At 36.3% G+C, this 20,427-nt stretch overlaps 2 protein-coding genes across 7 annotated transcripts; one reads left to right on the top strand and one right to left on the bottom strand.

Annotated features, from left to right (window-relative positions):
* Positions 1-660: 660 nt before the first annotated feature.
* On the top strand, positions 661-13,932 carry LOC131791332 (neuromedin-U receptor 2-like). 6 transcript variants are annotated; one of them, XM_066164613.1, is made up of 2 exons: positions 661-749; positions 11,398-13,932. In XM_066164613.1, the coding sequence occupies exon 2, from the start codon at positions 11,483-11,485 to the stop codon at positions 12,476-12,478; it is 996 nt and encodes a 331-aa protein (XP_066020710.1). In that variant the 5' UTR covers positions 661-749; positions 11,398-11,482; the 3' UTR covers positions 12,479-13,932. The 6 variants fall into 6 exon arrangements, with proteins under 6 accessions (XP_066020710.1, XP_058964650.2, XP_058964652.2 ...); XM_059108667.2 differs by lacking the exon at positions 661-749 and adding an exon at positions 3,269-3,445; XM_059108669.2 differs by lacking the exon at positions 661-749 and adding an exon at positions 4,861-4,912.
* A 789-nt stretch (positions 13,933-14,721) lies between these two features.
* Positions 14,722-19,861, bottom strand: LOC131791336 (QRFP-like peptide receptor). The gene is made up of 5 exons (XM_059108672.1): positions 19,755-19,861; positions 18,297-18,567; positions 17,744-17,989; positions 16,595-16,843; positions 14,722-14,745 (listed from the first exon to the last, which is right to left on the bottom strand). The coding sequence occupies exons 1-5, from the start codon at positions 19,859-19,861 to the stop codon at positions 14,722-14,724; spliced, it is 897 nt and encodes a 298-aa protein (XP_058964655.1).
* Between the last annotated feature and the right edge of the window lie 566 nt (positions 19,862-20,427).

The raw sequence follows: 20,427 nt of genomic DNA, 5'->3' as shown, positions 1-20,427 counted from the left end.
AGAAACTTGTAGACTGATATTTAAATCCAACGGCTTACATCCAACTGATCGAACATGATGTAGACTCATCTTCGTATGAAAAAAAATTCGCAGAAGAAAATCTACTTCCCCCGGCACTGACGCTTTTCATTGTAAAACAAGTTGAAGAAAACTCGAGATAGATTTATAACTTGGACATCTATGTCAACAGCTACACGAGATACTACATTTTTTTTCATTTCTCAGTAGTTTTGAAATAACATCTTTTGTCAAATAGTCAGCTATAGCCCTTCAAGTTGGAGGAGAGAGTGGTTTCTTCACTGTCAAAGGCACATCCAGATGTATGCACTTATTATTCAAGAATGAAATGAAAATGACATGTAATATTTCGATGTGAACACCAGCTTCAACATCTGAAAGTAATGTGCTGGTAGTTTTGAGAGAAAATTTGTGGTAATAGAGTCAAGTCTAGCCCTTCCAGTTAAAGCTCCAGTTGGAAACTGGATCTTTCGAGTTGAAAATATCCTAACTTCAACTATAACAACAGCTTCAATTTACACGCTGAATGAAAGTTTCTCTAAATCGGATCAAATTGTCTTGCTATCTAGAATTAAACTCCTCCCTCCTCTTCTAAATGTTGTCTTTAGTCACGCGATACTATAGCTCCCATCAATTTTTTAGGAAATACTACAATTCATTTTCGAGTGGGAAACTCAGAACTTACACAACTCAGCGGGAATCATCAAAGTCACTTTGGCAAAGATGTTAAGGTAGAAATTATTATTATTTTATTTTTTTAATTTTTATACAAAACGATTGTTATCATTTAGACTGCTGTCTCACTATGGCAACTTGAAGTTACTCTATAATAGACTGTCAGTGGAAATGGATTTCCATCATTCAAACCTTTTTATTATTGGTTCCCATTGTGTAAATAAGTCTTATCGCTGAGATGTAACTTACCTTCATAGAAAAAGGAGAAATCAATACATTTTAAAATCGCCAACTCTGTCTGTAATTTGCGACGAAAGCTAAAAATGCCCTCTTGAGGCAAATATCTAAATTTATGTTTCACTGTATTTTATTTCAAGTTCTTGATAAAACAGAGTATTTTTTTTTCTCTACTTTGACTCGAAAATCCTTCTATTTGCCAAACAAGCGTTGCAAAATCATCACCGTCCATAACAACGTAACGTTTGATGATGCTAATGAAAGGCCGCGAACTTAACTGACTGTAGACCTTAAATTAGTTATGTCTACAGCGGTGACCTAACTTACTAAGACTTCAAAATTTTTTCCCGTTTAAAAGGAAAGTACGTTCGGGAATAGGAATAAGTAGTATTATTCCACAGATGGTGCTTTCCTCATCTGTTTCGATAACTAATCCATGACAAGTGCCGTTCAGACGGGCACTCAATTAGATCAGCAAGCTTAAGTTAAAAAAAAAAAAAGATCAAATTCTGCAGAAAAGAAAAACAAACCCAAATGACAGAAAAAAATGAAAGCTTCGTTTCGATGCAGTTGTCACGTACTGAGCTCTGATAGATTTTGTTCGTTTGCTCCTTCGAATCCTTTTTTCGGAAAAAAAGCTTAATTATTATCAATTGCTTTTTTTTTCGATTTGAGGCAAAATTTTTGCTCAACTTTAGATTTTATATTAAAGGTCTGAAATGAATCCTTGTGAAATACTCAGTCTTATAAAATCTAAACAAATTAAGGTTGACATAGATGTTTGAAACTAAAAAGGTTTTCAGTACAAGGGGGAGAGAGTGAACGGTAGACATAATAGTCTTCAGAAGAATCCTCATTTTGTATTCTACAGTATCATGTCTACCGCAGGTGGCCATCTTGTGGAGAAGTCGCTACTTTTCCTCCTTTTCCGGCCACTTTTATGCGCATGATAAACATTTTGTAGGTGTATCACTGATTGGTTATCCTGCAATTAGCATTCAGAACGCATTTTAGGTGACAAAGTGAAAAGGAAAACGGAAAAGCAGTTAAGTAACTGTAGTGTTATTGCAAAATGTACTTTACTTAATTATAAATAGCTTGTGGAAAAAAAAAAACTGATAACTGAAAGAAACACTATAGAAAATTTTCTAGATGTTTCAGGGCACGACGGAGGATTATTTTTTCTGCCCTTAGGCAAGTATTAGATATGTTTATTTTCTTTATTTTTAAAGAAACGTTTTGTAACCGCAATTTCGATTCCAAACATTAGGTAATGAAAGAATCACTTCTGCCTTAGTAAGGTTCTGAAGCTAGAGCGCTAGGCTTAAAAACACCAAAATTTACATTTATTTTTTTATTTGTTTTTTTTTTTGATGGTATGCGTTACGACAAAGGATTTGATTAAATGAAAACTGCATATGCTTATCTTCAAAAGGTAAGTGTGATGGAAAATTTTCGTCAAATGTTACAAGTTTCGAAGACCCAAAGGTTGCGTCTATACAGAACCATCTACATTGAGATAAAGTGCGCTTATGAAGGGAAACAAATTACAAAATACTCAGCAAATCAAATTTTGCAGTTGACTTAATTCATAACTCAAATTTGGTAGATTTCCCTTAAGAAAGTCAGATTGGGGTTCGCATATCGAAATAAGCATATCGTTATCTATCGAACACTTACAGTAAGGCTGCAAACGTTTCCCTGTCTATCACTGACTGTTTGCAAACTTGAAAAAGTTTACAATTGCTAATCCTTCCAAAACACAATTATTTTAAAAAGCAGAAGAATGAACTGGAGTTTGGCTGAGCCATAAATTATCATTTGCTGAAACGAGGACGGACATAACTTAAATAAGTGCCGCGACGCTACAAGTCTTCCTTTTGATCTTCGTTGACAACTTTGTAAGGAGCATTGGAATTTAGACGACGCATTTCTCAAAATTTCTTGGTACTCAGTGTTAAAGTTTTAATGCGTCACGTTCGTCCAAGAAAATTAGGATGCATTTGTTCAACGACCGCAAGCTAAATCCTATCACGATATCAATGCATCTGACAACAAAAATTTATCAAGATCATGAAGCTTGGTCCTTTTCTTAATTTTTGCGATATTCATCACTTGCCAAGGGGAGTCACGTTTTCGAGTTTTGTCTTCGACTCATTTTTCGCCAAAAACCGATCATTTCATATGAAATCGAGTCATTTTGTCTACAAGTCCGATGCAATCGGCTATTTGCTCTTCATGACTTTCCATCACACCTGTCACTGCACTTGCAAGATACATAAGTAGCATTTGATCGGTTCTTGCCTGAAACCTCACCAGCGAGGTTGCCAAACAGCAAACCACTTGTAAGACACATTTTCTAAAAAAATACCAGATTTTTATCATACGGCGAACCAGACTAATGAGCTTCAAAGCAATCTTACGAAAATCTAAGCAGGTTTGGCGAATTGAGCATGAGCTGGTAAGGAAGGACGGGTCTATTTGCGACTGGAAATGGATAAAAGTAAAAACTGAGGTACATTATTTTAAGCGATTCTTGTATCACCAAGGGCAGCAATCTGCGCATTGTTTCTTGTCGTTGACACCTAAACCGATGTGCAGTTTTAAATTTGCTATGTTCAAAGACAATCAACCAAAAAAATGTGTTTTGCAATTAGATTTGTGTCGCCACAATGAAGTAGTTCTGTCGCAGTAGGCGTAAAATAGTCTGGTTCAAAGTGATCTATCTTAAATCGTCAAGACTTTACTCAAGCATCACTTTCAATAGAGGAAATGTGAATATATCTATATGCTTTTCAACACCTTTCGGATTCGGATCTTTGTTCCTTCGCGTTTTCTGTTATAGCAAAATAGCTATTCCGTTTTAACCCTGGAACATAAAACACATCTGCCTTGCAGCTCTTTTGCAGACCTCACCAACAAGTCTCACCAACATGGCTTCAATGTTTTTTATCAATAATAATCCCAACAATTTCGCTTCTGTAATAATTTTTTTCTTATATCTATCTACTTTCGAACTCTTTTTCACCCATGTTGGTTTAATTAAATTTTAGCGAAAGCTTTGGGTGTAGTTGTTTTCTCCGATACTAATGTACGTTCTTTATTCAAAAGAAGAATTGAAGCTCTCAGTTTTCATGAGAATTTCATCGACCACCTTTGATTTGAAAAGATGTTTAAATTGGTTTCTTTGAATTAACTCGAATTAGAGTCATGTTTTCTGGACAGAGATAGTAGAAGCATGTGTAAATCTTTATGGACTGAACTTTGAATAGTGAAAGATTGAAAAATGTGTTCAACACTCATTTTAGAGGTGGTTGTTTACAAGACACTGGTCCTCAGATTCACTTTTGTCGAGTGTCACGATTTGATTAAGCCTTGTGTATGTTGGAAAACATTTGAATTTGTATTTTTGTTCTTTTTTGATGCCTCAGTTTAACGTGATACGCGCTTTGAGCGAGCTCTGATGGACGAACAAAATGGAAATCAAGGTTTCCCTTATCGTTTAAAGGGTATTCAAAATCTTCGTTAAATACCTGGAATAAGTAAGAAGACTGCATTATTTTTCGACTGAAACATCTTTCACACTGGTAGTTAAGTTTAAGTAGTAGCTGTGCTGTTAGACTACATAATGAACATTTTTTTGGGAGGTATTGTTTCAACAATTAGCTAAGATATTAAACTTGCAAGGAGGTAACACATTCTCCTCCCACACGATAATACAGATCCTGAATAAACCACGTCGGCGACGACAACAACAACTTGGCAAAACAAAAGATTTAGTGGGAAAAACAATAGCTCAGTACGTGTGTCTCAAAACGTTGTTCATCTCTTTGCCGTCCTCTGCGAAACAAACACTTGAAATCACTTAATTGCGTGGGCTGCAGGCGAAAAATCCGACGCCAGGTTATTTAAGTTTCCATTTCGAACTCAACACTGCTCACCCATGTTATGTTGAAGTTGAGATGTGGCGCCGTATGAAAAGGTAAACACATCTAGCCATTCGTGAAATTCTAGCTAAGATTATAAATTCATTTTTAATGGACTTTTGCTTAGGTTCCCCAATATTTATTTTAATCCCTGTAAGACAGGAAAAACGCCGGCACAAGTTATAGTCAAATGCCATTTCAGCCAAAGCGAAGCTTGATTGCTCCAATAAGATCCAGCACGAGAGGATCCTAATAATTTAGCTGCGTTAGGGAAGCCTTAGCTCTTTCTTCACCAGAATCAAAACATTAAAAAGAAGGGTGCTGTCTCGCTATATTCTCTGACAGCTTTCAATGTAATATTTGATTATATCAAGCACATTTGCCTTTATGATATCTCGCATATTTTCATGGTAAGCGACAGTTTATAATCTCTTGTTGTAACTGATGTGGAGGTTTTGAGCAAATTGGATTAACAAAGATTCGAATATTACGAAAGCCACTTTTTTATGGAACATACGCATTAACAATGCGTGTATTTTTGCTATTTCATCATTTTTAGCAACCTGGACAATTCGGTAAAAAAGGCAATGTTCCGATTTTCCAGTGAGCTACAGAGAGTTTTTAATCCAGTGATTCCATTTCCAGCTTTAAATGGCCAAACTAACCTTGCCTTATCTGAACTTGTAAAAGCTAAAGTGGGCCAGCTGGTAATGAGCTAAAAGTAGTGGCGACCGCCTCGAATGGCCCATAAGTTTTGAACTAGCTTTAAAGACTGGGTCGAGTGAATGAGATCGAGGTTGATGGATAAACTTTGCGCGCGCACCGAAGACAAAGCTGCAACATTTTCGTATTTTGTAAGCTTGTTTTCTTCCTCTATTCCTTAAGCACGTCCAAAGCAGAATAGCCATATGGTTCAAAATGCTTCCCCTGTGAAATTAACTGAAAAGGGTGCTGTGCTAAAACCACTGGCGCCCGAACAACTGCACCTGACAAGCTGGGTTCGATTTTTGCGTTTTACATTTAAGACTCAAGCAATTAAAGTATCACGAAATTAACCTGAATAAAGTTTTTTAAAGGAAAGACGAGCAATTTGACCCTCCCTTCCATGTAGATATCAAAGTTTTTCCGTGGGCCAAAGCTACTGGAACGTTTGTAGAAACGGTCCCTGCTCCATTTGAAGAAAACGTTTTTTAAAAACTCAGAAATTTGGACCGGTATGACATTTGGAAATTCTTTAGATATTCTTACCTTCCTTTTTTTCGGCGATCCAAAGGGTTGTGATTTCTTCAATTCTTCTGTGAGAGGTTGCGACAGTAGTAATTGCATCTTGTTTTTTAAAAACAAGATGTGTCATTTCTTTTTTTTCAAAATGTGTAAGATAAATCTTCTCTTCGACCGCGAGCTAAATCCTACCACGAAACGTGTAATTATTTTAAGTCTGTTTTAATAAGACAATATTGGCAGAAAGAAAGAAAGAAACCCTCTTTATTAATGCCATATATAATCTCTTTCTATCAGGAATCTGTTTCACATCAAATAAATTTTTCGTACAAAACCGACATTTTCTACTCCAGTATTCCTCTTTTTCTACAAATAAACAAAGGAGGTAGCGAAACTGTGGTTTTCTGTTGGTGGGGGGTACAAGATGATTTGGTTTCAATATCTGATTTAATAATGTAAACCGGTCACTGTGAAGAGTTGCTAACGTTGACGTTTGGAGCGTTAGCCCTTTCGTCAGAGCGAAGTTCGATCGTTATCAGTTACTCAGTAATCAAGTGGCTTCGTATTTTTCATAAATAATTGATTGCACATGGTACATTGGCGGAACGTCCTCGATTTTGGTTAAGAGCACCCCAAGCTGTGGTAAAATCAGGTGGATATTTTTTCTAGAAGCTCTCATGAAGTTTATGATAAGCAGTCTGAGATAAGATTTTGCTTACCTTACAATATTTCTGACGATATGTTCCTATAACATCTACGAAATTGGTTTTCATTTATTGGTATTATCCTGCGTAAAAAAAAGTATCTGAGTTTCTGTGGCACAAATTTTGAAGGTTTGTACACTTCACACGTAAACCATCGGAGTAGACAGTATGGCTTTGTTTTCTCACATATTTTAATTTCGGCGTAGGCAAGACATTGTCCTTTGCCAGGTTAACTAAGTGTTTGTTTGTTTTCGTTTTTTGCTTTGCGCAGTAGACTACGTTGAGAGAGAGATATTACCAACTTTGGTTTGATCTTTCAGCATTCTGACCAAGTTTGAGAAAAAAGAAATCATTGATTTAATGCTGGTAAGGTAATTATAACAATCCACCGACTTCTGGCGCGACTACAGGCCTGGTGAAAACAAGAAAGTTAACCCAAATCGATTCGTTGAATTCCTTTGTTTGTATTATTTTTGGTTCCGACGGGTAAAGACAATCAACCACGTGAAAATAGTTTAATTATATTTTTGGTGTAGAATAAGTAAACTCGAACTGTATAATGTTTCCCCCATCTATTTTACTTTGATTTTATGTCGGTTTCATCGTGTGTGTGTTTGATATTTGTACGTATGGTAAGTTATGTCTAAGAGAACCACATGATCTCAAGCAATGAAAAGCCGTAATTTCTGTCAGGAAGATCTCTTCCTTCTGTAGAAGATGCTTCGATCACTCTGCTCCGGTTATGATTTTCGCAAATAATCAATGTGCTATCTATTTACCAATCCTAATATTGAACTTTAAATTGGCAGCTGTAAAGCTGAAGTTTCGAGTGTTGGCCCGTCGTCAAAGCGAAGCCTCAGAGAAATAATGTTTTAAAGGAGACAAAACAAAACAATCGGGAATTTTAATTAAACAAAAAAAGAAAGAAACGGTTTCCCTTCGACAACGAGGACCTAAAAAGACCTGTCTATTTTTCAACCTAGTTATTACCTACAGTTTCCTCTTCTTTTTAAAATATGGATCGAAAAAACAGTCAGTTCGAGTTGTCACAAAAATATATATATATGAGAAAAAAAAAACAAGTGATGATGCCGTCTTGATAACGAGTGTCCAGCGTGCTAAACAAATGTATACGGAAAAGAAATGGATTCACACAAAAACAAGTACACTCATTTAAGGACTACTGAATTGACAATATGTTTATCTGGCGTTCGCTTCGAAGAAAGAAAATTGTATGAAAACCTCCCTGTTCGCTGTCCTTCTTAAATATAAAAAGTTGAACCTTTTAACTAAAATCTGATATGCTCTATCTTCACGTGAAAGATGATGAGTAAAAATGTCCGACGATCGGCGCCCTTCTAAGTCGATAATCCAAAGGAACTTTTAAATTTAGAGCGCGAAACAGAGGAAAAGTTCGACTGAACATGTCTCAATTCTTTAAAGGGCAGGAGCAAGGCAAACGAATACAAAATAGCCAAAAAAATAAAACTTCAATCAATCTTTTGGAAGCAAGTGGATCGTACTTCAACAGGGTGTGTCCAGCATTTACTTCTTGTTCCATTAGAAAAAGAATATAAGAATCTGTCGAGAAATGAAAGAAACTGTTGGCTTTTTAGAGTTGGGAATGCGATGAAAGCTTCCTTCTAAAAGTTATCACATCAAGATGAGACACTCTCATCATTCTCGTCGTTGGTAGTATACCATTTCATCATATTTCTGTATTTCAAGAAATTTATCAAACCTTTTAACAATTTTGTATTTAGAATATACCTAGAAAGATTACAAAAAAGAGGTAAAACAGACAACCAAGGTCAAACTGTTTTATTATTTGAAATCGGCATGCATAAACCCTCTTTTTATCATTGGAATGTTATTCATTCGAATACAACAGAGCAATCAAGTTTATTCTTTGGTACGCATTTGAGTTGGTCGAAATGAATTATCGCATTGCTATGATTTTGCATACAGGGGGTCTGGAAATATAGCAAAACAGTGGGAGACAAGGCAGAAGCCATACGTGCACAAAAAAATAATAATAGCTTTCTGGTTTACTTGAAAGCAGCTTTCAAAGAATAGTGAGAGCCACAGGTACGAGGGAAATTAAACACGAAATTCGTTGTTCTGTTGGAAGACGAAATAATTCACGAATATTTGGTACCTTATCACATTTGTTGACCGATAGATCAGTTCGTTTATTTTCAAATGTCTTTTTCGATATTATGCAATCCATATTCAAATTTCACAGTAAAGAAAAATTAGATGCAGGTCACGAAACAGTATGAATAATCTTTAAAAGTGCAGGGCTTCAAATGACTATTCCCGGTTATTAAAATCCTTTAATTGTAATGTTTTCTTGCGAAATTTTTATGACCTTATTTAGAACAAAAAGCAAAATTGTTGTTAGTTATGTCGATCTCGTATTTTTGGTTTCCGTTTGAAAATCATTTTAAAGGCTTTTTCTGACTTATAACAATTGGTTCATTTGACACATCTCAGAAATTTGGGACGTGTTTGGAAATTAGAAACGCTTTTAATGATCCCGGTTAGGTTTTTAATATCCTAGACGATCAGAAATGTCTTAATTTTCGTTTTCTCCTCCCTGCGCTTCCGTACATTTACACTAATCATCAGCGTACATAATTAGGATGTAAGGCGCGCTCGCGTGACAGACATAGATTTGATTACTTGAATAAGCTAAGTTGTCATAGAAGGTCTGTTCGTTTCAAGATCATGGAAAGCCACGGGTCTTTTTATCATTTTAGGATCGTTAAATGGTATGTCTCACTTTTAGTGAATGATTGATACATGCAATCGACTGATTTATTTATTGATTTATTTATTTTTTAAGTTACAAACGAAGGAGCTGAAAACATTTTTTTTCTGTGTTTCCTTTGCACGCTTGTCGCTTACGCTTGTCGCTTACGCTTGTCGCTTACGCTTGTCTTTACTTGAGAAATATACGAGCGATGAAAATGAGACAGATGCAATGTATTACGAAACCTCTCATCGGAATTACAGATTTATGACTTTTAGTGGAGATTATCAGCTTGGCGGAAGATATGCGGGATACGTTTGAAATAAATTACTTAGGATTAAAGTGAAGTGGAAACCTGACCTGACGCCATTTAACATCTTATTATTGTTTAAAAGCTGCGTTTCAGCCATGACACGCAAACCAATCTATCTTGTTAATTGTTTCAAAAGAGGAAATTTTCTTATTATTATTACTGAATTTTTATCTTGCACCCAAATTGAATCTGGTACTAGCGGAGTTTTTAAAGAATAAACATGGCTGAATGAAAACTTGACTAGGTATTGCGACAAGGGAACGTTTATGTCAATCACATGCAGGACCTCAACTCCATTTCAAGCTAAACAAAAACAATAACACCACGACGCTCAGCCGCGTCGCAAACATCAGTTGTTCTGGTAATCGTAGAAAATCGTCATCATTTTTTAGCCAAGGATGTCGTGTTCTTTTTCTTCTTTGTTTTGTTTTGTATTTTTGGTTTGCCAAAGAAGTAATAAGGTAAACAAACAAACACGTTTCGAAGAAGAAGCATCCATGATCGAATATTAAAGACGAATTTCAAAATGTTAAGTTACTCCTTTAAAATTACAAAACACTTTAAGAGTTCTATTGTCATATATCCTTTTTAATGACAGAGAGAGGCATTTTATAGCTTTTGAACCAAATTTCTCGTCCATAAGAAGTACTTAAGTTGAACTTCAATTTATAATCCGGTGGTCCTTCCTCAACCTCCTATCTTTGATGTGACAAGGGCTGTCTTCAACACTCATTAGCCAGCAATTTTCTGAATATATTGGATTTTTTATTGCTCCTTTCCAAGAGTTCGTTTGTCAAATATGGTTGGTGATCACGATCACTAACTAGCTGCAGTATTTCACTTTCCTGCGTGATCTAATGAGGAGTATTTCTTTAGAACAGTATGAATGTCAGTATACACGAAAAAGCTAAAGATAGCGAACGGAAAACAATATTGTGAACAAAAAAAAAGGCAATTTCACTCGCCTTAAATTACTCCACCTGCTTTAATTTTCATTTATCTGTATCCTGTGAAACATTTTACTAATTGTCGTTCGAGACATTATCAGTCAGACCGACAAAACATTAAATAGTTTGACTCCGCTTTCACTCAGTAATTTGTTTCGCATCGTGTTACAAATTTGACTTCCAAAAATAAATGAGGGAAGGGACCGAGTGACGCCCATTTCATTAGTTTTTTACTTTTGTGCGCCTTAAGCTTATTCAAATATCCCTTCTTATCTAGTGAATGATTCAGGATTGCAAACCAAGCTATAAACACTTTTTCGTCATTGATGTATTTCTCTTTAGCGTTAAAAACTAAAAGCTTTTTCTAAATTAATTCGAAACACTTCCTCTGTGACAAGCAGAGATCGTGAGTTGTCAAAACTTTTGCGAAACCCCTATATACTTTATCTAAGGTATACTTGATGAAACTTTGATTAGGGGACAGGAGGTTGTTCTTAATGATGATAACATACAAAGCGGCTAACGTCTAATTAATTAATCAACTAGGAAATAGTGAAAGCACATTTGTTTTCATGTTTAATATCTGTTCTCTGCTTGCTAGTTAAAGGAAGGGAACACGAAGAAAGCGCTGAATATTACCCAACACCCGCCATTGCCATTTGCCGATTTTGTAAACTGAACAAGCCATGTCTTTCAACAATTCCACCGACGTCCCAAGTGGCAACTTTACCCAAACGAATACTTTTACTGCAAGTGCTCTAGAGCCGCTCTGGTTGGTTGTGATACGACTTTCTGTTGAAGCATTTATTGCCTTGGCCGGTGTCATTGGAAACTTAGCTGTGTGCTTTGCAATATCACAGCATCGGTCACTGAATACAGTTCCTACAAATACGTACATCAGAAATGTAGCTGTTGGCGACTTAGCCTCCCTTCTTGTGTCTTTTCCTCTCGGAACAGTCGCGGAACGTTTCGCCTACTGGCCACTTGGCGAATTCACATGCCGATATATCTTCCCGCTGAGCGACACCTTTTTTGGAGTGTCTATTTGGTCAATTACCGCCATTGCCGTTGAAAGGCATCGTATACTGAACGCAAGGTTCCCCCAAATGGCTTCCAGGTCATTGGCGAAACCAAGAATTGTATGCGCTGTCATTTGGATCTTTTCATTTCTTGGGATTTCTTTGCCTCTGTTACTTGTATATGATTACTACCAGCAATCAGACGAGATTTACTGTCTAGCAGAGTGGCCTAACAACGAGCTTTTTTACATCTATAGCATCGCATTGACCTTGGTCACCTATGTTATACCACTTTCCCTCATCGTTATGAGTTACTGTGCCATCAAGCGCAAGCTGCGCAAGAGCGAATCGTTCAACATGGAAATTGCAGAAAATAGCTGCACGGGAAGCTTCAGAACCAGCCAAGTAAGCCTCGTGAAAACACGTAGTAAAAGAGTCAGTAAGATCATGACCCCAGTAGTTGTAGTTTTCGCAATCACTGTTCTTCCACTCAGCATTTTCCGATTAATTCCAATCGATTATCACTTCAAATATCAAAAATTTTCTTTCATTTATTTTAGGATTTGCATATTTTTTTATCTTTTCAATTCTGCTTGTAACCCTTTCATCTATTCCCTCGTAAGCAGGAGGTTTCGTCAGTCATTTAAGGAAATGCTTTCTTAAACCTCAATGATTAGCGGTAAGTCACTTTTAGAGTTAGGTGGAAAAAGACAACACTTGTAGATGTGGCTGTACTACCTGAAAATATTATAGTTTAACCCTTGTAGACTAGCAGATTGCATAGTCGTTTTTCTACTGTCTTAAACTTAACAGTAATTTGAGCTTTCGTGTTTCTCAAGCTCAATAACCGTGGTAAATCTATGTTTGATAGGTAATAGGTGACAGCTTTGTGTTAAGGAGGGCTTTAAGAATAGTCTGTCTGAAAAATAAACCATTTAATCCATATTATCTTGTCTAATTTAATGCAAATGGATTCTGCTGTTGTTATAGTTGTTATTACAGTCAAACCTGTATTTTAGGACAGCGCATTAAGCGCCACCTTATTAAGCGATCGGTTGTTAAACTCCCATATTTGTTTCCCCTTTTTTACTGTAATTTTGACCCCTAATTAGTGGTCACTTCTATTAACCTTTTACAGCCTCACATCAGTATGCATATTCTCCATACTGTTTTTTATACATTTCCTAAGGTCCTGACAAGGGGAATTTGTTCGCCGATCTAAAGGTTCCTTCCCTGGTGACCATTTCCTATATTCTCATGACCTTAATGTGTGATTCAGGAGTAATATTGTTGTGAGAAAATAGATGCTAGTCACTCTTAGGGGTTAAAGGGTTAAGCGGTCGTGGTCACCCGTAACTGAGATCCAAAGGCCTGTTTTTATTGTCTTGTCACTTAAAGAAAAACTACTAAAATAAAACTACAAATAATTTTTCAAGTAAAACTTAATCTGTTTATCTCCAGAAATAAAAAATTCAGAGGTCAATTATGATAAACTGGTGTTGTTTCTCTTTCTTTTTAAATGACACCTCTATTCTGTACAACCTGTATTAAGCGGTCACCCCGTCATTTACCGTGGGTGACTACTTAATACGGTTTCGATTTTATGAGTAATTGTTGTAAATATAATCTATAATCTAGAAATTTTCAGACTAATGAGTCATGCTGACTTACGTACCGTAGAACTTTTCAGAACATTTCATATAGTCACGTATTTCTTATGTAATAAAATAGTTAATAATATAATATAATAATAATATGTAATAATATGTTAATAATAATATGTAAAACTAAAATAGTTCTTGTGCAAGCGTCTGGAATGTTCCAGAACACTTTTTGAAGATATATAAAGCCTCGCTTATGTATTAGTAAGAGTAGTTGTTGTCGTCGGAGCGACGACTGCTATGAAAGCTACACCATGAGAGAGTTACTGTGGAAGATTACTCGTTTCAATGGACTTTGGAGACAACAGTGAGATTGTGTCAGTGGTGAGCTAGGATATAGACTGTGTTAGGCTTAATTAAGTTTATTAACTATAAGTATTGTACTGCTTTAAGGATTCGTTCCTTGTTAAGAACATCACTAGTTATTATTGGCTGTTTAATAAAGTAGTTGAGTTTGTGGAATTGTAGCGTTTTTCTGTCGGTAAGATTAAACCGTAACATCGACTATATTTTAATTCGGTCGGCATTAATTGAATTTTGCGCCATACGTCTCCCTGCTAAGGGATGGTTAGAATATTTCCTTTGGATGGAAAATTTGATGGTTTATGTTTCTATTTATATTATGCTCGGTATAAATTTCTCATCATTTATGAATAATTTTTTCAACTCATTCATTTCATCATTGTGGATGTTTTTGGATTTAATTTTTTGTTGTTTAATTCTACTCTATTTTGAGCGGAAACCCGAGCAACAAATGGGCGCACTGAGCGTTTTAAGCTTTGATAGTTTCAAGGCTCAACGTTTCAAGCAACGAGTTTTTAAAAGCATCAGATTTTTTTGTGGTCATTAGGAACACTTAGGTGGTTTCGTTTGAGTTGTTTATGAGTTTCGAGCACGTCTTATGCGGTCGATACAAATCAAAGCAACTCAAAAATTATCCGCCTGTATGACCTCTTGAATCATCAAATTAAGTGTATTTATTATGTCTTGAACATAGCCCCATGCACATTGCCGCACAAATGGGTTCGCCTATTTTGCCTTTTTATCATAAAAAGTGTTCAACAAACTCTCAGAATTGCTTCCGCCAAATCGTTTATTTATTTGCGATTTTTTTCACCAGCGATGGTCTTAAAAGGCATAAGTTATCTTTAGAATCACAGAGTAGATTATAGATGCGATCATATTGTTCGACGAATCACGAATGCTTCAATACTTGCTTACGTTGACAACAACGTTGTTTTGTAGCTAACTCGTCGCGTCCACCTTAACCTTGGAGCAGCGAAGAATTGCCTTTATTTTCTGTCTGAAATTGTGGTTGAGCAGGGCATATACGAAAGGGTTCACTTCAGAATTGAATAATACTATCTGATTTGAAATTGCATACACCACATAACTCATCCGATAAGAAGAGGGTAACCGTAAGGTGTAAAAGAACTGAATGGAGCCATGACAGATTCCAAATATGATACTGACAACCACAGCCATTGCGGTAACCCGCTTGCGAACTCCCATTATACCCTGGGGTTTAGATATAAGATGAGAAAGAAAAAAAATTTTATAAGTATGGTTTAATTATCTACAATAAAAGGAGAGATCGAGGTTTAATCAGATGCAATTCATACTTAAAATTGAGTTCTCTCGGTCAATCATTCTCTTAGTAATTTTTTTCTTAAGCTTGGCTTTCTCGCAAGAATAACATCTCTCATTTCATTTTGAAAACTGCCTCAATGCAAGCACAAGCACAAGAAAAAGCAAAAGTTCTGATCCTTGTGCCTGTGCTTACGTTGAAGCCGTTTTCACGGCGAAATATGAGGTGTTATCTATACGTTTGTGCTCACGGCGCAGTGAAAACCAGGCAAGTTAAAAACCTCTTAAAAAAACTTCATTTGTCTAAACTGATTGCCCTTAAGAACGATTTCGAAGAGCACGTTCTCAGAACATGAGCCAGTCACCATACGCCATTTTGAATTGTTATGCGGATTACCGCCATACTTCTCGGTCCCAGACTCCCTTTTCCCATTCCTGATTTTATCAACATCCACCATCCCGTTTTCTCGTTTCGACTCGGTCCAGCCGAACCACTTAGGTATTTGGGTATTCAGAGTGCTGTTATATTCAGATTTATGGTATTTCGTCACAATACGCGTCTAAATTATCTCGTCTTCAAGAACTTTTGGCATTCGGTTTAAAAATACATACAGTGTATCGGGTCCCTTCTTTGAGGGAAACACTGAGTGCATTAGACTCTTCATATCACTCTCTTCCTTGCCTGATTAGACTTGTTCAACGTGCGTTCATTTTTTTGGAGCGTTTTCACTGAATTGAAATTGGAATTATTTGAGCCATCAAAGAGGAATTTTTTCTTGTTTACATGGCCTCATCTAACATTTTTAAAAATTTCACGACATACGCCCTCCTGTCTCGAATTCCCAGTTTGAAGAGGAGGAATCACATAGATACAGATGGAAAAATGACACTGTTTTATATATTATATATTCCCTAAACGTTTTGAATGAAATGATTTCCAATCAAATGACACGACGAAATGATCAAAAGAAAACATTATAAAAAAAATATTTGAAGTGTAAAATTGCTAAAGGTGACCATTAAGGTTTTTGCCATGCAATAAAGACAATATACCAAAATATCACTAAAGAACCGTGGGATTTTTAGTGCTGTGAGTTATTCACATCCACATGTCGATACCATTTTCCTTTTGCCTATGTTTTCCTTGATTTCGAGGCCTCATCTAAACACTCATGACTTTCAAACAGTTCTCGAAAAATTGAAAATTATTCACGATTAAAAACCTAACCTTCTCGAATTCCTAGCATCAAAGCAAAAAATGCAATATTGTTGAAAAAGCAAAATTCTTTTTCGTAAAACTCTTTGTTAAAATGGCTTCTGTTAATTTATTTATTGACTGGCGACTTCCAAAAACAGGAAAAGTTTCAGAAATCTTGAGAGAGCGTGAGTTCACTGCAGAATCAGAAAAATTCAGCTTATTATTTTATTTCTATGTTACAAATGTTGTCAAATTTAAAAGAAGAATCACGATTGTTTACTACTCGCTTGTGTTGACATCGTTCCTCGTACGTCTCGTCACATCAACCTTTACCTTGGAGCAGCGGAGAATTGCTTTCACTTTCTCTCTGAAATTGTGGTTGAGTAAGGCATATACGAAAGGGTTGACTGCAGAATTGAACAATATCATCAGGTTGGAAAAAGCATACACTGCGTAACTCATCTGATAAGAAGTGAATAAGTGCAAGGTGTAAAAGAACTGGATGGAGCCATGACAAATTCCAAAAATGATGCTGACAACCACAGCCATTATGGTCACTCGCTTGCGAACCCCCATTATACCCTGGAGTTTGAATATGAGATGAGAGAGATAAAAACACATGGTTCAGTTATGGGCAGTCATTGCTTCTAAAGCCGGGAAAGGCTTTAACAATGCGCGTTCATTGATTATTGATGATAAACCCTTGTTCTGAAAGTGCCAAAGTTTTCGAATTAAGCTTATGATGTGCTTTGGATCAGTTGCATTCGTTAATTCAGTCACCTTTACACCCCATTTATTATATCCGTCTAAAGTCACTGGTAATCTTTGCAAACTGATTGGCTCTCGGCATTCTGATTTATTCACGAATAGCACCACTTTCTGCCCTAAATGGTGACATGTTTTGGGGGTTCTCTTGACGTTATTTGGTAAAATGACCTAGAAGTGAAATGCTTTTCGGCAAGCCTGTGTAGAATAATTGGCTCCGAAGAGCCAATCAGAAACCTAGAAATCAATAACCGTGCTTCAGTTTTTGCTCATACAAGATAACACGTCAGAGCAAATGACGAAGCGGCCAACGCTCGAAAATCACTTAAACAATCTCTCTACGGTGGCAAATTCACAATACAAGATCCATTATTCCATATAGCATCTATTCATATTCTGTGAGGGATGCCTGTGAGTTTTCTACGTGATTTCTTTTTTTTTTTTTTTCTATTTTTTTTTTCTTCTTAGCTTGTCAAATGAGCGTTTTCTTTCTCTTATATGTTTTTGTTTATAGCTAAAAAACATATGCTTGTGATGTTAAAATATTCTTATCGATGGTGAATTCTACGTTTCCATTTTTAATGTATTACGAGCAACATATAACCAGAATATACCAAATAGCCTGTACGAAAGGTGAAAATGCGAATATGTGAACATAAAATTGGCAATGTAAAAACCCGTATCACTTTTTTTACAAACTAATTTGTCAGCACTTACTTTTTGCTGAGGTGTCACCGCATTAGTACCATTTCGTTTAAACCACAGGGCAAAAACGACCCTCGAGTACAGCGTGACCATCACTGACAAGGCAACACATACTTGTGTTGTAAGGAATATATTATAAGTCCTGATCTTCCAATCGTCGGGCCACGTTTCATAGCATAAGCCGTTGGTGACCTTCAGGTGAATGAAAGTTGGAATGTTGCTTGTCACCCCAATAAGCCAGGCGATGGTTATTATAACCTGGAAAGGAGAAGTTAACTTAAGGAGTCTACACATTGATTGGTTTATTACTATCGTCATCGTCATCGCCATCGCTATCGCTATCGCCATCACCATCGCCATCACCATCGCCATCGTCATTGTCATCGTCGTCGTTACCTACATTGTCCTCGTCTACATCCTTCTTATCGTCATGGTTATTGCCATTTTCATCGTTATAGTTATCGTTGTTGTTATCATCGTTATTGCTGACCTTTTCGCTTACGCTATCACTTTATATTATCGTTATCATGATTTTTCTAGTAGAAACTTTGCTAGGGAGACAAACCTTCAGTTTACGATTGGTGAGTTTCCATCTTTTTCCACGCGGATCAAATACTGCATAATATCTTTCCACAGCGATTGCAACCAGAGTATAAATGGAACAGGCTGCTGCAACCCATCCAAAGCCTCCACCAGTTATGAATGTGCACAAAATCGAACTAATCCAACCCTCTGGGTGCCTTAAATTGGCACCTACAATAAGTTTGGGTGAAATAAACGCCGCGAAGAGGGCATCTGCCACAGCAAGATTGAAAATCAGGACATTTATGGGTGTCCTGCGGTATAAGCAAATATGCACTAAAATAAGTATTATTAATAATTCTTTTATCCCCGAGAGGAGTGTGGGAGTAGAGTGGTGACAAAAACCATGCGGTTTTAATTTGGCTTCATAACGATCGATTAGTGTGGCTTATCTGTTTTTAAATCCATTGCTTAAAGAAGAGTTTTAGTTTTGTTCATTGATACCTTTTATCTGTTGAGTGATTACGATGATTTCACAAGAGAAAGAGAAGATCAGCGGAGATCAAGAACAAAACTTTCAGCAAGGCAGTTTTGGACATCAACTTTTTACCAATTCCGTAAGTTGGTGAAGGCTACTAAGCTAATTCTGGAGAGCATAAGTATTGATTTAGAACGAGTTCTACATGTAATTACATGGCGAAATAAACTAAATGGGAAGAAAAGGGCTTGTAAACATCTATTTTTTGACGAAATATTTCAGCTGATTGACAAAATACCTTTTTACTCCATATAAAGAGTCAATTTCCGAGAGACTTTTTCATAAAGAAACTTTTTTAGGTTTGTAGGCAAGTGATTCCAGATAGGTAGCCATGCGGCGGCGACGTTTAGGCGAACTGATAATATGTAATGTTTCGTAATTTAGCTACTAAAACCAGTCCAAAATACAAGGGTGTCGAGAAGGAATTCAGTTCTGTCCTGCTACCTCCAATGAGAATAAAAGGAACTGTCCACGAATGTATTTTGTTAATGCTTTTAAAAAAACCGATTGATCTCAGACCTTTTCACCCTTGCAGTAATTTCCTGAAGTGCACTTTTACTCTTACTGAGTGGCCTTAAAACACCACCAAACATGCTTTAAAAAAACCAGCTTCCTATGAGTCGAGTTTAGAATTAGCTGTTCATTTTAATGCAATTGTTATACCCAATTTCTTACTATCGCTTGATATTGCTTCACTGTAAGAAGTAGCGCAAGAAAGCCACACCTTTACGCAATGCAGGCCAATATTTTGGCTAATTACTAGAAATTTACCTTAACATGTAGCTACGTTTTTAGCCCATGGCGCTTACATTTGCACGTAACTAGTTAAATTAACAACAATCTGCGCGACTGTGATACACAAATGAATAACTTTCTAGATTCAGTACTCAGTTTTTCTTAGCGGACCATTTTAAAGAGGCACCCATAAGGAGAAGTTCGACTGCGTGAAGATTTTAGGCATACCTGAGATTTCTATTTTTCCATATTATGACACAAACGAGAGAATTTCCCACGATATCCACTAAGACAAGTATGAAGAGGGTCGTTGTTATGGCAAAAGCAACAGACATCTGGAAATGCGTTCCAAACTAGTAATGATGTAACCTAAATGAGAACAAATCATTGCAGAAAGTTAATTCATCTTTCGTAGTTGAGGTGTTATTTCGCCTTTAACCGAGAAAAGCAACAGTAAGGTCTAACAACAGGTTTCATTTGTAAAAAAACTCGTTATAAACTTCCATCTTTATGTACGGCATTCTTACTGGATTGGAATTGTTTGAGCCATTGAAGAGGACTTCATCTCATCTAAAATTTTGAAAATTGCACGAAATATGCCCGACTGTCTCAAATTCCTAGTTTGAAGGCGTGCAATCACATATATTTACAGATGAAAAAGTGGCACTGTTTTATATATTGCCAAAACGTTTCGAGTAAATTGATTTCTAATAAAATGACACGACGAAATGTTCGAAAGAAAATAATAATATGAAAAACAATTTAACGTGTCAATTACCAAAAAGTGTCCATTGAATAAAAACGTCATACCACAATATCACTAAAGAACCGTGGGATTTTTAGTGCTGTGACTTATTCACATCCACATGTCGATACCATTTTCTCTTTGTTTATGTTTTTT

The sequence above is a fragment of the Pocillopora verrucosa genome, chromosome 3 (genome assembly GCF_036669915.1).
Source record: "Pocillopora verrucosa isolate sample1 chromosome 3, ASM3666991v2, whole genome shotgun sequence".
Taxonomy (NCBI): domain Eukaryota; kingdom Metazoa; phylum Cnidaria; class Anthozoa; order Scleractinia; family Pocilloporidae; genus Pocillopora; species Pocillopora verrucosa.
This window is presented reverse-complemented; position numbering and strand designations above follow the sequence as displayed.